Here is a 16,268-nt window from a genome sequence, read left to right as displayed (position 1 = left end):
TTTTGCTTGTGTGAATTTTGTCTCCGGTTTTAAATTTCTGCCCGATTGCTTTTTCTTAGCATTTTGCTTGTAATTTTCACTATCTATTAGTATTAGGCCTTGTGCTAAGTTTAATGTGGTTGCAATTTCCCTTTCTGCTCTTGCATGATACCAGTTTTCCTTTAGCCTAACACATTCACCAGCACCTCCCCCTGTACTCAGCATTCAGTTGCTTGTAAACATGGGGTTGCCTCATCTTTGCGTCTCTGGTGCTAGTCTGAGCTTCCTATACACTGTCTAATTCTGTTGTGTGGACCTCCTTAAAGTCTGCAAGCTTCAGCACTATTTCGTACATTTCATAATTTTGTCAAGACCCCAGATGGAGGGCATTTTCCATTGTGTTTTTACCCATAGTACTCTCAGGTCATCTTTTTTGCATTTTTTTATGTGCTCTGCTTTGTACATTCATTTAGGGGTTTTTTGTTTTTTCATAAACTGATCAGTTTCCCTTGTATCCTTTTCCTGGGCTACTCGGTGAACTCTTTGCTCCACTTATGCTCTGTATTTGGATATGAGTTTGTACAGTACCTTTGCATGGGGAACATTAACTCTACCAAAAGCAATGTGGGCTCTGAGCATTTTCTTTCAAGCTCGTTTGTCTGTCCCATTACTATCTTACTGGTAAGTAGCTCTACGATGTGATAATGGTGTGAAACAGTCATTGGAAATACAGCTTGGAAATACACTGACCTGTTTCTTTAGATTCTTGATACTCTTGCAGGAGAGTGAGCTTTCATTTAGATTACTAGTATTTTCCATGGGTCTGCTGCTGAAATGTCCAGAAGTTTGTTGGAGCATGTGGTGGCCTTTGCCCAATGCAGTTAATAGTAAGGCTTCTCTTTTATTTTTGCTTTTTGTTTTTTATTCCAAGTTTGTTGCAATTTTGTAGTCTTCCCTTGTGAGCTAACAAATGTCCAAGTGCTAAACACTCTTTCCACATGAGCTGTTCAGGGACAGGAATCTGGTTTGCTGCTATAACTTTCTCTGAGTTTTAATGTTCTATATTCTTAGTTCTTGACTGCACACAAGTGGAGGGACCAGCTTGCTTTTGAATTTTGAATGTTCATGTTAGAAAGAGAGTAAGCCAAGACAGTGCAACCTTCAAGCTCTGTTCACAACTCCCGTCATTCCAGCTATGGATATCCTCCACATGGTCCATTTTCTCTCATTAAATAGTTCTGTACATTCCCAGCCATTGTTTCCTATTGGGAAGCAAAATCTTGTAACTACTATGAGAGAAAATAATTCAGAGGAGATGATTTCTCTTCATCTTTCCTTCCTTCCTTTTGAACATTTCTTGCTAGTGTCTTTTTTTTTTTTTTTTTTTGCCAACGTTAGAACTGTTCAGGTTGAAAGTAGACATTTCTCAAAGTCAGAGAGACCCAGAACTGGGATACCATTCCCTAGCCTTAAACAGATTCTAACACTGACTGTGAGTGATCAAGTTAAACAGGGTCTATCTTCCATAAAACTACGCTGATTTGAATTCTGATATCATCGTTTACTACTTGATTAATCAAGTCCTATCAGTTACTTCATTATCTTGGTCGGGGTAAAAATTAGCACAACGCTTGCTTTCCCCTTGTCTTCTGGAACTTCCCCAGTGGCCCAAAACTTTATCAAAAATTTAATATTAATTTCCAGCAAACGCCACCTGCCAAATTCCATGCATTGAACAATGAAGAGAAAACAAAATTGAACAGTTCATTAACTTTTGTGCACTAACCAAGGCAGTGGTCCCATGGAAAAACTGATCATATCCTTAAATGCTGTATCATAGGCACAAGTGCCCTTAATTAATACGCACAGTATCTTAATTTTGTCACTCCCAAAATCTAGCATTTATCCAGGGATTTTCTTAATGTTCTTTTGTTTGGGCGGGGGGAAACTAGAGAGAGAGAGAGAGAGAGAGAGAGAATGGTCTTTTAGAGAAGAATGGTAAACCTGAAAAAAGCCAAGAATATCCAATTAGAAAGATAAAGAAAGCAGGTACTTGGAAAATCAAATGGATGGCAAGGAAGGTCAAGTAAAGGCAATATATAATGGAAAATGGAAAGAAAAGGCCCATTAGGATGGGTTCCAGCTGTAGAATAATCACTACAACATCTCCAGCCACCAGTAAGACATTTGTGCGTTTTTCAGAAAAAAGGAAGGAAAAGGCGGCAGCAGCAGCCGCAGCAGCAACAATTCGGTCTGCGAGCTGGTGAGTGAGGTGAGTGATGAAACAAAATATGACCGACTTGTTTTCCTGATGGTCGGAGAGAGATCCCGGGTAACAGAATTAGCTGCAGTTCTGTGAAGAATGGTAAAGGTAGCGTGGTTAGTGGTGTGTGTGAACTCCTTCACCTTCTGCAAAGGTGAGTAAATAAAAACATTTTTCCATATTCAGAGAAAGTTAATATAAGTTCCCACAGACGTGCTTGATAAAAGAATTAAAAATTGTAAAATGCTGTGAAAACTAGTATGTCTGTCTGCTGTACTACCAGCATGGCTTTCAGTTACTTCATATTCAAATCATTTAGAAAGTCACAGCATATTATCCCTGGAGTGAAAATGCAGTTTGTGTATTTTCAGTTGTCATTTTGCAACATCTACAAGGAAAATAACAGGCAGCTCAGTATTGACCAACTTTTCAGATTTAGTGTACCCAGAGATAAAATAAGGTTATTCAGGGCACAGAGAGAGTTTATTCTTCAGCATTTTAGCTTCTTCAAAATTCATCTTGTGACTGGAATATGTTCATTCTTTAACCATAGTTTCAGCATTGTGCTTTTGTGTGTCCTTGTGCTTAGAGCCCTAACTACAGCTGTGAATACAGCTTTCCTCAAGACATGCTGATCTTCATCCCTTTATGGATATTCTGCTTATGCTTGTGTAATTGATCAGAATCTGTTTGTCATTTTACATGGTGCTTGAACTGTGTCAGTAAATCTGCACTGAATTGCGAAGAAAACAGGACAAGGGGAAAATGCTGAAAGCTGCATCGGAAACCCCAGTTACTCCCATGTTTCAGGAAAGGACATGGAGGAAGGCAACTGTCCTGGTTTGGGATGCAAAAACATCAAGTTTAGATGTCTATGAATTCCTATTTCAGTTGCTTATTTGGAGCTTTTAAATTGTTAAAAATAACAGGTGGCTTTCACAAAAGGGAGCAAGGGAGGATTTAAAAACAAAGCTGGATTCTGAGGAAAACAGTGAAGCCAACTGCTAATGAGATGTGGCAGTTCTCGGGCAAATCAGGAGGCTGAAATTTGGACAGCCATCTGAAACTGGAAGAGGTGAGCTGAACTTATACATGAGAAAAGAAGTGTGGCTCCAGATGTAGCCATGCCCATAGTTCTGACCAAGTGCTCTGATTTGGGATCTGTTTTATGGCGATTGGCTATGAACCAGGAAGTCTAGGTGCGGATCTGGGCCACTTCAAAGCTCAAGAAGCTTTGGGGGTCTATTGTTCCAGTTTACAGTCCAACTGTATGAGGCCAGAGATGCTCAAGCTTTGGTTCAGGGAGCCCTTCGATGCCCCGGGAAAACAGGATGTTGGGGGATAAGGAGAGAAGAGGGTCTGCAAGAGATTGAACCTTTCCATAAGAGAGTTGGACCAAATACGAAGTTCTGAAAATGTGCATAATTCTAAAAGGGTATTTTAGCCCATTCCTCTAACCAATATATACTTGAGGTTTTGGCTTCTCTGGTTTTAGCTCCCTCTAGCAATGGGAACCCTGTCATTTCCCTAGGGAAGTTTTACAAACCAGTTAAACATCTCACATGAACTATTTCCCGGCAGGGACTGTTCAATCTTAAGATTTCTTTTGCTCTATTTGTCCTGTTACAGCAAGCTGCCTCACCTTTGCGAATGGCTCTGCAAAATGCAGTCACCTTTGGGCTGAAACGTAGTAGTTCAAAACAACAATACATCCACGATTAGGACAGGAGGAAAAGAAGTCCTGTGTTCCACTGAAAGCAAACACAGCTGTTAAGAGCTGTGCATGTTACGAAATGTTGTTAAACCAGTGACATTGCAAGAAAGCAAATGACGTGGTTGAAGTAAATAGGGCAATAGGCCTTGTGTGCATCAGCCTCAGAGCATCTCCTGTTCTTTCAGTCACTTTCTGCTGTGTGGGGCACATGAAGGAAGTGGTGGGGAGTTGGGGGTGGAGATTTACAAGCCACATGACAGGATCTGAGAGGCAATAGTCATTCTGTTTCATGAGCAGAACTCAAAGCACATCAGCCTTTTCATGTACATATCTTCACGGTATCCTTGTGAGACAGTGAAGGGGTGTTATCTATACCTTGCAGATGGGGAAACTGACTTAATAAGTGACTTGCACAAGGTCACACAGGAGGTCAGCATTGGAGCCAGGAACTGAAGACAGGTCTCCCATGTCCTAAGCCAGTGCTCGATCCACTAGCTGTGACTAGGGAAATCAGGAGTGTTTGTCAAGACTGTCTGTGCTCGCAGCTTAGCGGATTGGCCCTGCATGTGCCTCTAATGGTTTGCCCTTGCTGATAATTTCTCCTTTGTTTTTATTTCTGCCCCTTACTCCTGCTCCTGCCCTACAGCCATCCTGGAACTGACTGGCCCACAGGACATTGAAGGGACATGGAGGAGTTCTGTCACCTTACCCTGTGTCTATGTGCCATCCCCAGACTTTGTGCAGCAAACCATCATTTGGACACTGGAGCGAGATCAAAGCCTTCACACCGTCTTTCGACGGGATAGCTCTGGTGATCATATCATGTTGTCACGGTACAGAGATAGAGTCAGTGTCCCAAATAACACACCAGGCGATGTCTCTCTTGAAATTGAGACACTTGAAGTCCCAGACAGTGGACTCTACACCTGCAAAGTCACCTGGAGAGCCCAGAACAAGAGACTGCTAACAAGAGAGAGAACCATGATACTTCGTGTCACTAAAGGTAAGTCCAATAATAAAGTTTTGTATATTCTTGGTGTTCTCACTCAGGCAGCACTTGACTGAGCTGGCTGCAGAGCTGGTGGGGCCAACCCATGGCTTCTCAAGCTCCATGGCTCTTCCTCACTGCGCTGGCGCTAGCCACACCCTACAGGAGGGGGAAAGGAGCTAGAGGATGGGAGTCATGCTGGCGACATGGATTTGGCTTGTACCTAGCTTGGCCACTGGTGCTACTTCAGGGCAGTCCAAAAGCCTGTCCTTTGCTGCACATCTCTATGGACCTTGCAGCCATTGTAGAAGAGTTGGGGGACAGAACTGACCCAGCCACACGCTTTCCTAGTACACTGCTCATCAGTGAGGAAGCCGTATGGAGGGGCGGAAAGATGGCTTGGTCTCTGACCGGGAAAGCGTACTGTGTGCGGGAATTCCCCGATTGTTGTGCTGGCAAAGCTGGGGCAAAGTAGTCGTAAGGAAACCTTGGCTGGAGCTCAGAATCTCTGTGCAGCAGGGGATTCTGTGTGCAGGCAAGGAAGGAATTCATTCTGGAGAAGCGTGAACAGTTATGGAATTGAGAAGTCTGAATCTTGTACCTTTCTTTATAACGAGCAAACTCCCAGATTAAATAGCCTGCAGCTTTGGGACAGTTCAGACCAAATCCCTTTCCCTCTGTCTTTTCAGTGGCTGTGACTAAACCCATCATCAGACCAGGCAATCTGGGACTTACTGTACCAAAAGGGGCTAGGACCATCCTGACCTGCTCTGCCAGTGGGTCCCCACCCATCATCTACCGCTGGTTCAAGGGAGAGCCAGGAGGAGACGCAGTGCCTGTGAGCAACCATGCCGAACTCATGTTTGATTCTCTGCAGATGTCTGACACAGGGAAATACTACTGTGAAGCAGAAAATGGAGCAAGCGCCCAGGTCATACGGCGGAGTGATGCAGTGCAGCTGACCGTGGAGGGTAAGTAGCAGCGAGGTAGCTGAGTTACTCTGTATCTTCAAAAACAACAAGAAGTCCTGTGGCACCTTATGGACTAACAGGTATTTTGGAGTACAAGCTTTGCTTGGGTCTTTGCCCCTGAAAGCTTACGCTTCAAATACGTTAGTCTGTAAGGTGCCACAGGATTTGTTGTTTGTGGAGGGGAAGTGCCCTAAACTAGTGCTTGGTAGTCTCTGAAATGCTCCCAATGGCAAGACAATAATGAGGCAAATGACTCTGAGTTTAATAAAGGCTTAGACCAGCGGTTCCCAATGTTTCTGAGACGGCAACCCATTTTGACAGTTCAGTAAGACTTTGTGACCCAAGGCAATTCAAAACTAGGGGCAGGGATTTCTCCCCTGGGAAAAATTATTTTTATAAGTCTTGATTCACCCCACCCACCCCCAGGCTTAAACCCCTTGCAGCCCCAAACTCCTCCCCCACCTACCTCACATGAGCGCTGCTGCTTCTTCACTAGGCTTCCTTTGTCACCGCTGGCTCCGCGTGGCTCCCCCAAGTCTTCCTATTCCCTTCCGCCACCTGCAGCTGGGCAGTTCCCTGCCCTGCCGCGCTAAAATGGGGCTCAGTTTAATTTGTTTAATGGCCAGATCTCTCCTGCTCACCATTAATTCAATTAAATTCAGTTCCATTTCAGCATGACACAGCAGGGACTGGAAGCCAGAGGGAGGAGTCAGGCAGCAGCAACCGGAGCTGCAAATGGCTCCTTAAAGAGCCACATGTGTCTCAGAGCTGACCAGCTGGTGACCCTTAAAATATCTAATGGCGATCCATGTTTGCATCCTGACCTTGAGGTTGAGAATCCCTGGTTTAAACATTTAGATGGAATGTGAATAACATCTGTAGTGACCTTCACTAAAATAAAAGAACAAGAGTTTTCATTCTCACTTTCATAGTTTAGGGCACAGCTGACCACTGGTCAGGGACAGGACAGAACAATGTTCTCAGTCTGCGAGCTCTGCATGTGACTGCTTGCTGACCTTGGGCAAGTCCTCTTCCATGTCTCTGTTTACCCTAGAGGTAAATGGCATGCCCTTTGTAATGCCCTTTGAGAGCTACTGCTGAAAAATGCTCTGAACAAGTTGGGAGGGTCACACCTTTTCCACTCCCCTGAAGATTTTGTCCAGTTTGTAAGTCAGCAACTGAAGGTCTCAGACCTTGCAAAACAAGGAACTGCTCTGGGACTGAGGCACACACCACTGTTTCAGAAGGAGGTGGGGCCTGCTCAGTGCTGAATTAAAAGAAGTTTAAAGACCTGAAGTGAAGGGGTAATTTCATTGCAAGTCTGGGTGAATGATGGAGAGGGTGGGCTGGATGTGACCCATCCACTTGCTGCCACTTTTGGAAGTTAGTCTTCAGGCTTACAGGGCTTGCTCAAAATGACTTCTACTGCCCTATGTGGTTCTCACTGCTATTCCACTTGTCTCTGCTCTCCTGTGAGGGGTGACCTCATGTTGTTGGGCTACTTGGTTACAGGCTCCCTGGGATGGCAGCTGTTAACACTTGGAAGGACATTGTAAGAGGAGTCATGCATTTCTTTTGCTCCATGTGGTATGACATGAAGCCATCAGGTGCAAAATTTCTACCTCTATAACTCCCCTGGTTTGAGAAGACTTGGTATGTTGGGAAGCCCAGCAGAGCAGAATTGCTTCCGTATTTGAAACCTTACTTTTTGCTGTTTTGAACCAGGCTACCAGGAGACCGGACTGCCCCTCTATCTCATTATCCTGATTGTTGCGCTCTGTGTGGCTGTGGTGTTTGTTGTCATCATGGTCATCTTGTGCAAGAGAAAGACCAAGAAGGGTGAGTGGGATGTGCTGGGGATGCTCAAGGTAGACAGGCTGCCTTCTGAGGATTTTTGAGGGGCTAAATAAAAATGCTGCTATAATGCAATGAAAGAAAATGAGTGAAACCAGATTGCTTTTTACAATTGAGCACTAAGGGAAAGGCATATTGTACCAAGCACAGGAACAAACAAAGTAATCACCATCATTTGTGCTATTCTTTGTGTTCATTGAGCACAGAACTGTAATACTTTGCCTAGCCATTCGAGCAGTTCAAATGCCCTTCTTGTAACTATGTGCCCCAGAGATGTTCGCTAAGACGTCAGTATGGTTTCATTCTGTAAAATAGCACTTCCAATTGACATCTTAACACATTTCCTATTGATGTGACTGAAGGGGCTGTTTGTGATCATCTTGCCATGACCATTCTGAAGAACACAGGCCATGAAACTTTCCTGAAATAATTGCTGCTTCAGGTCACATCCTGTTCCATGTGTGGTTTCCTGTGCAACCTGCTCAGAAATATGTTTAGTTTTTAAGGTGCTACGGGACTTCTCAATGTTTTTGCAGATACAAACTAATACGGCTACTCCTCTGATACATCTTTAGATAGTCTTGCAAAATAACGTGGATTATGACGAAGTGATAAAGGAAAAATGTCAGTTTTAAAGCTACAGAAAAGATAGATTTCCCTTCAATATGCAGAGGTCCTTTCAGTATATGAAGTATGCTTTTTTTTAAATAGAGGGATTAAATACTAACTTTTACAAAATATTGTTTATGTATTTGTATGGAATGTGGCAGCAGGAATGCAATGCTGCTGAAGGCTGGGGGGAATGTGTCTCCCAGAGATCATTTGCATGAGAATGCAAAAGTGTGCATGCGTTACCTTTCAGGCAAAGCCTAATGGGTAGCAAGTAAGCCATGAGATTTTGTCTATTGTAAACACGTTGTTGTGATGGAGGGGGGGAGTGCATGTGTGAGTTAGGCTGGATGTGAGAGGCAAGCCGAGCAGCTCCCAGTGGCTAAGGATGACCCTGGGGCTACAACTGGCAGGTAACACCTCTGCCCTGAACAAAGAGGAGGGAGGAGCCGAGCTGGGTTTTTGAATCGAGGAACGGCAGTTAGAGGCTAGGGGAAGAGAGAGCTGGAAGGCAGCCAGCCTGAGGAGGGGGAAAGCTACACCCCAGAGGGGCACCCCTCGGGGTCTTCTCCCCAGGACGGGTTGGAAGGACTGTCTCTGACTGCTGTACTGTCGCTTCTGTGAGAAACTGGGCATCTGTTGGCTAATAAACCTCCTGTTGTACCTGCTGAGTGAGTCACTCCTGCCAGCGGATGGGATGCAGTGCAGGGGGACCCCTGAACCCCATCACAGTTGTAAAATCACAATTTATACTGACACTCAGTGTGGGAGTTGTGGGATCTCACCAATGCTCTGGGTTGTTGTGGGGGACAGGGCAGTTGCCATAGCTGGATAAGACATTGATTACACAGGGCTCCCTGGTTTAAAGCATTGTAAGGAAGGAGGGGAGGGGTACTAGTTGAGCCAGCTTGCTGAGTGCCTTGGCCCTGCCTATGCCTTGGCCATACAGCTAAAAGCCTGGCTTGACTAGCCTTCCCCACCTGTTGAAAGATAGAGCTGGATACTAGGGTTTTCATGAAACTCCCCACTGGAGATGTTACGAGCTGAAATCGGAGTGACTGCTGAAACCATGCAGAGCTGAAATCACGGGGATGTGCCTCCGGGTGATCCCCAGCAGATGCTGGTAGGAGCAGTGGCGGATGATAGCGACCGGCTGGTAGGAGCAGCAGCGGTGGACGACGGCGACTGGCGGGTGGCTGGTAGGAGGAGCAGCCAGCGGCCAGCAGGTGGCAGTCAGTGGGATGCCGCAGACAAGTGGACAGCTAGTACTGCCCTGGGGATGTATCTGTGGGCTCTGGGTCCGGGACTGCACCACGAGAGGCACACCCTGTAACGGTGCGTGGGGTAAAGGCCAAAAGCCCCAGCAAGAGACTTGGTTCTATAGTGTATGGCGGTGGTATCTTGTTAAAGGGGTTTGTTTCTCCTTTGCTTAGATATACTGCATATGTCACTGTAAACTTGGGGTAGGTTATGGTCATTAAATAAGCTGTCTCTATCTTACAGTCTATGCTTGTGAGGTGGGGGGGGGAGGAACTGCCTTACAGGCACCCAGCAAGTGGAGTGAGATTGTCCCAGGCCACTGGGTGGGGGCTCAAGCCAGTTGGCTGTATCCTTGACAGGAACCCCCTAGGAGCTGAACCCGGCCCTTCTGGCAGGCACCTGGCATTAATAGAAGGGTTACATATTTAGGTTACTTTGAGGGAAAAAAAGTGAAAAATAAAAATAGTATCAAAACAAAAAAGCAGTCAAGTAGCACTTTAAAGACTAACAAAATGATTTGAGGTGAGCTTTCGTGGGACAGACCCACTTTTTCAGACCATAGCCAGACCAGAACAGACTCAATATTTAAGGCACAGAGAACCAAAAACAGTAATCAACGTGGACAAATCAGAAAAAAATTATCAAGGTGAGCAAATCCAAGAGCAGGGGGCGGGAGAAGTCAAGAATTAGATTAAGCCAAGTACACCAAAGAGCCCCTGTAATGTCCCAGAAAATTTGCATCCCAGTTCAAACCATGCCTTAAATATTGAGTCTGTTCTGGTATGGCTATGGTCTGAAGAAGTGGGTGTAGCCAGGCAGTATCCCCCTGCTCTACTCCATCTTGCCCCTTTTAGGTGTCTCTGAGCACAAGCACAAAGAAACAGCACAGTCTTAGAATGTTTGAAAGCACAGGAGCGCTTATCTCAAGCCCAGTCTTTTGATGCTTCAAAACACAGATGTGATGTGTCAGCATGACCCTGGACTGAAGAATACAGACGAGGGCTAACAAGCCAGCCGGTGACCACAGGGCCTTAAACTGCCCTTGGCTGGTACTGATAATTGATATGCCCACACTTCGTCCCAGAAGAGAAACCTCTTGCCCATATGAAAATAATGTCCTGTTTTAATGGTCTAGTTATCTCTATCTTACAAGTGTAAATTGAATTGCAACTGCCTTGTAAGAACTGGCGTCACAAAGACGGCGTCACTGCTTCTCCTGCTCCCCCAACCCTGCTGCCAGAGAGTGGGTGAGTGGGGCTGACCCCAGCTGCTGGGCCCCAGTCTCCCTACTAGTCCTCCAGGTTGTGTTGCTCTGGAAAGGTATTTTGGGGGAAGGGGTGGGAAGATGCATACTGTCCTTCCAGCTAGGGGTGGTGTGGAGAGGAGTCCTGTGGGGGTGGGGATCACATGGTAGTGCCCTGCTTGTGTCCCTGCCTGGCAATCACCACTGTTCCCAGTCATCAGTCACAGTTTTCTGTTCAAATACTCCCCCTCCCCTCAGTGGATTTGGCTTGTATTTGCTCCCTGTGCTGTAAAACTGACTTTTCTGTTCAAAGCCCAGAGTATCTATATGGGGCTGTTTTTGGACTTTCATTATGTTCACAGATCAGTGTCATTGAATCACTTTGGAAACTTGACACTACTTTTGCAATTTAAACTCTTAGTTCTGGCAAGTCCACCTTTTGCATCTACTCGCTAGCCAGGCAGGCCTGCTAATCCCGCCCTCAGAGAGAAAGCATTTCCGTGCTCCCTACGGCAGAGAGCACTGCAGCAACAGGTGACTTTTGGGAAGTGTCCCTATCGCAGGGCTCAAACACGTTCCGTCCCTTGATGTTTCATTCCCGCTGAAGCACCTGGGGTTTGGCCTTTGCTGGAAGACAGGAGACTGGGCTGGAACAGACCATTGGTCTGATCCTGCATGGCACATGGGGGATGGACAAGGGCCACATGCACCCTCCCACACACATGACATCCGTGCCATGTGGCTTCTTGTGAGGATGGGGACTGTCCACACCATGTGCGCCCCCCACCGCCCTTGCAGTGGCACGGCCCAAGAACAGCACAAGCTTTGTGGCTCACACGACTCTCAGGCTGCACCACTCCAGTGGCGAGGGGGGATGGGACTGCCCCTCACTCAGCAGAAATGACATGCCTCTTCCACAGGAATAGGTGGGTGGGGGTAAAATGGTGGTGGGGGTGGGCTGGGCAGAGCAGGCACAGGAAGGAGAGAGACATTGGTAGGGAGGGGATGGCTGTTCCTATTTAGGACCCTCATGGGGGTCATCATTACATAACAAGATGTGATGGATGGAACACGAGGCTGTTTCTAAATGCACTTCTGGCAAATCTCTTAACCACTCTGTGCCTTGGTTTTACCCTGGATAAATGGAAACAGTCATACTTAACTAACAAAGTCCTGGAATGGATGCAGTAGTTTGCAGTGTTATAAAACATACTGTACTAGGCAAGGGATGGTTATTACATCTCTTAATGATTAGACTTTTTAAAATAAAATAAAAAAAATTCACATTTGTCTTTTTCTTTGTTTCAGATCATCCAAAGGAAGTGACATAGTGAGTAAGATTCTTCTTCTGTCCTTCTGAAAGAACTTCTGGGATTGTACTATTGATTTCTGTGGCAGGAACATTATTTGTGAAGAGTGAATATCTCGGGTTGTAGGAGGGGTTTGAATATCTTAATGGTGCATATGTTTGACAACATGAGGGTTTGGATAGTCACACAGAGATAGCAAGAGAAAGGTTGTCAGTGAAATGACATCGCAGAATCTCCAAAGTTAGACTTAGATCCTCTGTTCCTTCAGCAAAGACACCAGTGTAGGATTGTCTGCTGTAGTGAATTCCCAGTGTTTCTTCCAGAATCTAAAGAACAGGAATTTCCAGCTCTTTCCTTGGGATAGTCTCCTAGTTGAATGGGTCACTCAGTTAAGAACCATTTGCTGATGTTTATCCAAAAATTCCTTTGGTAAACCTTCTTCCATTACTCCCTGGCAGTGCTCTTCTTGTGCTGGTATTTGCCAGTACTGAGTACCGGTACCTCTGCAGCCCCAGCCCTGCTCTGTGCGGGGGGCAGGGAGCCTGCTGAGTGCCAGCTCCTCTTGCTTTACAGAAAGGCCCTGTTCCCTGGTATCTCTTTTTTCCTGGACGTTCCTAATCCTAAACTTGAATCCCTGGGTCCAATTCTTCCATTCACTAACACACACAACAAGGAGTCCTGTAGCTCCTTAGAGACTAATGGATTTATTGGGGCATGAGTCGGGTGATCGTATCTCCCCTGGCCAAATATGGGACATGGGCTATGACCCCCATCCCACTCAGAATGGGATGGATGGTCACTCTACCTGGGGCGCCAGCAATAGGGCAGCCACTGCAGCTGGGAGAAGCCGGGCAGCTCCAGCCCCAAACCCACTGTGGCCAGAGTTCACCCCCTCTTCCGCTGGCTCAAACCCCCTGCTGCTCTGGCTCCAGCCCTCCCAGCACTGGCTTCCGTGGCACCACTCCAATGCTCCCACTCCAAGCCTGGCAGCCCCGGCTCCTGCTCCAACCTCCACCCCTCAGGTCCTGGGTCCAACCACACTGAAGCCCCAGTTCACCCCTCCTGCTGCGGCCCCAACCCCCACGTCCCCAGCCAACTCCGGCCCCTGCTGGGGGAAGCCAGGTGGCAACTGAGCCACTGCACGGTGAACCACTGTGAAATACAGGGCAATTAGCCCCTTTTGCAAAATAAATCGGGGTGCCAGAATGGCGCCCCAAATACAGGGCTGTCCTGCCATAAATGGGACAGATGGTCACTTGAGCCACAAGCTGAGCTCTCATGAGTAAAACAGGCTGCTCCAGATGGAATGAAGAGGAAATAAAAAGGCAAGTGTATAGGTTTAAAAAAAATACTGCAAACACTAAATGAGGGTGATTAGTCAGTGATTGTGGCCCTTCAGTGTAGGTGATGGGGAGATGTGAATGTAGACCTCAATAGGGATCTGAATTGGTTCACTCTCTCCAGAGGGAACTCCTCCCCTCCCATTCCCCCCGCCCTCCCCATGGATATTTTTATCTCCCCATCAGGTGCTCTAAGGTGCTATAGGGCTCTTGTTTTATACAGGTACAGACTAACGTGGCTATCCCTTGGAGACTTTGCACATACACAAGACAAGCTGCAAACTGAAAGGTCCCAACAATAAAATATGTAATATGGGAGCTACATATCCATCTGCGACTGAAAGTCAGAGAGGGGTATTCTGCCAGTGAAATTTGTCCAGGTGAGGTCTGTACAGCAGGATGTTAAAAGAAGGGCTGAGTCTGAGAACATGCATGGCATGCTGGGGCTTGTCTTCGCTGGTTGCACTTTCTTTGTAAAGATGAGGCCAACCGCAGGAAAAAAGAGAATTTTATCTGCTGTATCTGGTTCAAGGGTTCCAATTTGACCACTACCTAGTCCATCCATTTATTTTGCAAAGGCCAAATCCCAGGCTAGCATAGCTCCAGTGAAGTGAGTACCATAATGTCAGCAGAAAATTTGGTCCCAGCATCAGCAGATTTTGTCTCTCTTTCTCTTATCATTGTTGCCTTTCCTTCTAATATAGCATTTTCAGCCTCCCTTAATGGCCCTGGCTCAGTACCTGGAGCCTCATTCCAGAGGTAATCTTGCACAGTCACTTGAAAGCAAAAGACCAAAGCCTGATCTCTGCTACCCTGTTGTAAATCCAGCGTCACTCCACTGAAATTAATGGATTGACTCCAGGTTTATGCTGGTGTAATGTAGACTAAAATCAGACCCGGGATCTTGACGCTGAATGATGTTGAGTCTTCCCTGGCTCTTTAATTCTATTAAAATTAGACTTTTGTTTCAGTCATATTTCCAAGAGCATCACAAGAGGACAGACTTGTTCAGGAATCAATGACATGGGCATCTATGAGGAAGCAACACCTAGGGCCAAAAACAGCTATACATCACAGCCTGTGAAAGAGAATGAATATGAAACAATTGGCTCATCAAGAAACAATGACTATGCGACCCTGGTTAAAGCAACAGAATCTGAATACGAAATGGGGGATGTTCCATAGAAAACCAGCATTAACGTGAAAGCAAAAGTACACAAGGTGGAGTAGAGGAGCTTGAATAGGTACCGTTCAATAAGGGAAACCCTTCGTCCTTCCCGCCTTCTTCTCTGATGAAAGTACTAAGTTCATTGCTTTAATTGTTGAAGGGCAAGTGCATGGCCTTCTAGTTCTTGGAATCCAGTCTCCTGGATGGTGCTTGAGAACTTGCATGAAATCTTCCTAAAATTAGCTTCCTGGTATAAAATATCCAGGCATGAAACCAGTTGAGAGGTTTCTCTTTCCTTCCTGGGCCTACTTTTCAGCAGAGACCTTAGAATGTCCTTTAATAATGCGAGAGCAGTTCAGGAAAACAGCTGAATGCCAGGCCAAGTTCAGAACTGTAGAGCATTGACACTACTAGTGGAAAGGAACAAACGCTGCAGTTGTCTTCTCCATAATCCGTAATAGTTTTTCATACCCTATGTCTTTCTTTTGCAACAGGAAATCTGTCTGTATTCTGTAGTAAAATCTGACTGCTGCTATTTAGCTGGCTAATCATATTTCTTCTTATATTGCAACATGGAATCTGCCCTTCCAGAGAGTCCTTCCTTTGGCCGCCTACTAGAATGACATTTTTAATGTTCGGAAACGATGGAAGAGGCTTTTAAAACAAGTCCGTACCTATGAGCTTTAGCAGTTGCCCAAATCTCTTGTTTTCTGCTCTTGACTTTGCCTTTAGACATGAATATAGTCAACATTGTTTTCTTATACAAAACTGTATTTTTAGCATAGAAGTGACATTAATAAAAACTTTCCACCCTGTATGAACTGATTTCTCATTCATGGGTGGCAACTGCTTTGGGATGGGGTGCACACAGCAAAAGCCCAGGTCACCTGTGCTCCATAGATGGAGATTTGAGATGCCCAGGCAGCAGTGGGCAACATCTAGCAGCTGCCCTCACCAGCAGAGAGAGAGAGAGCACACAGTTTCTTTGGTACCTCTAGTTCAGCCCCTTCCCTCCTGTACTTACAAAATTTGAGCTCAGGCCAGGTCTATGCTAGACCTGAAAGCGGATCCTAGCTATGCAATGCCGGCTATGACAGTTAAGTAGATTTCAGCTACCCATCTAGGATTGACTTATCAGGCCATCCTCACCGAGGGAGGGTGGTGGGTGAAACTCTTCCATCGACCTCACTTACTCCTGGTGATTAATGAGAAGTACAGAGGTCAGCTGTTGAGTCCTGATAGTTCAATTTCATGTGTCTCCACTAGGCATGTGAAATCAAACCCCAGAAGATTGATCCTCACCAGGTCAATCTCCTGGTAAGTGTAGATGTACCCTCAACCTTGACTTGCTTAGGACAAATATGAAAACCATGTGGTGATTTTCATTAATTTAAAACCGTTCCTGTGTCTGGCTGTCTTCCACCCATAATGTCCTGTTTAGACAACCTCACTCCCAGGTTGGGCCTGATTCTGCTCTCAGCGCCATCTGGACCGTTGCTCTTAGGGAATTTGCATGGGTTTGGGAAGAACTGTGTCCTTAGCCATTATCATCAATTCCTAAATCCCTTT

General features: G+C 45.9%; 1 protein-coding gene across 1 annotated transcript; it reads left to right on the top strand.

The window, feature by feature from the left end:
- The first annotated feature begins 22 nt into the window (after positions 1-22).
- LOC142020278 (V-set and immunoglobulin domain-containing protein 4-like) lies at positions 23-15,510 on the top strand. Its single transcript, XM_075007990.1, has 6 exons — positions 23-2,396; positions 4,603-4,959; positions 5,634-5,915; positions 7,641-7,754; positions 12,190-12,211; positions 14,503-15,510. Exons 1-6 carry the CDS (start codon positions 2,342-2,344, stop codon positions 14,714-14,716), a joined length of 1,044 nt encoding a protein of 347 aa, XP_074864091.1. The 5' UTR covers positions 23-2,341; the 3' UTR covers positions 14,717-15,510.
- The last annotated feature ends 758 nt before the right edge of the window (positions 15,511-16,268 follow it).

This window comes from Carettochelys insculpta, chromosome 13, assembly GCF_033958435.1.
Source record: "Carettochelys insculpta isolate YL-2023 chromosome 13, ASM3395843v1, whole genome shotgun sequence".
NCBI classification, from domain to species: domain Eukaryota; kingdom Metazoa; phylum Chordata; order Testudines; family Carettochelyidae; genus Carettochelys; species Carettochelys insculpta.
This window is presented reverse-complemented; position numbering and strand designations above follow the sequence as displayed.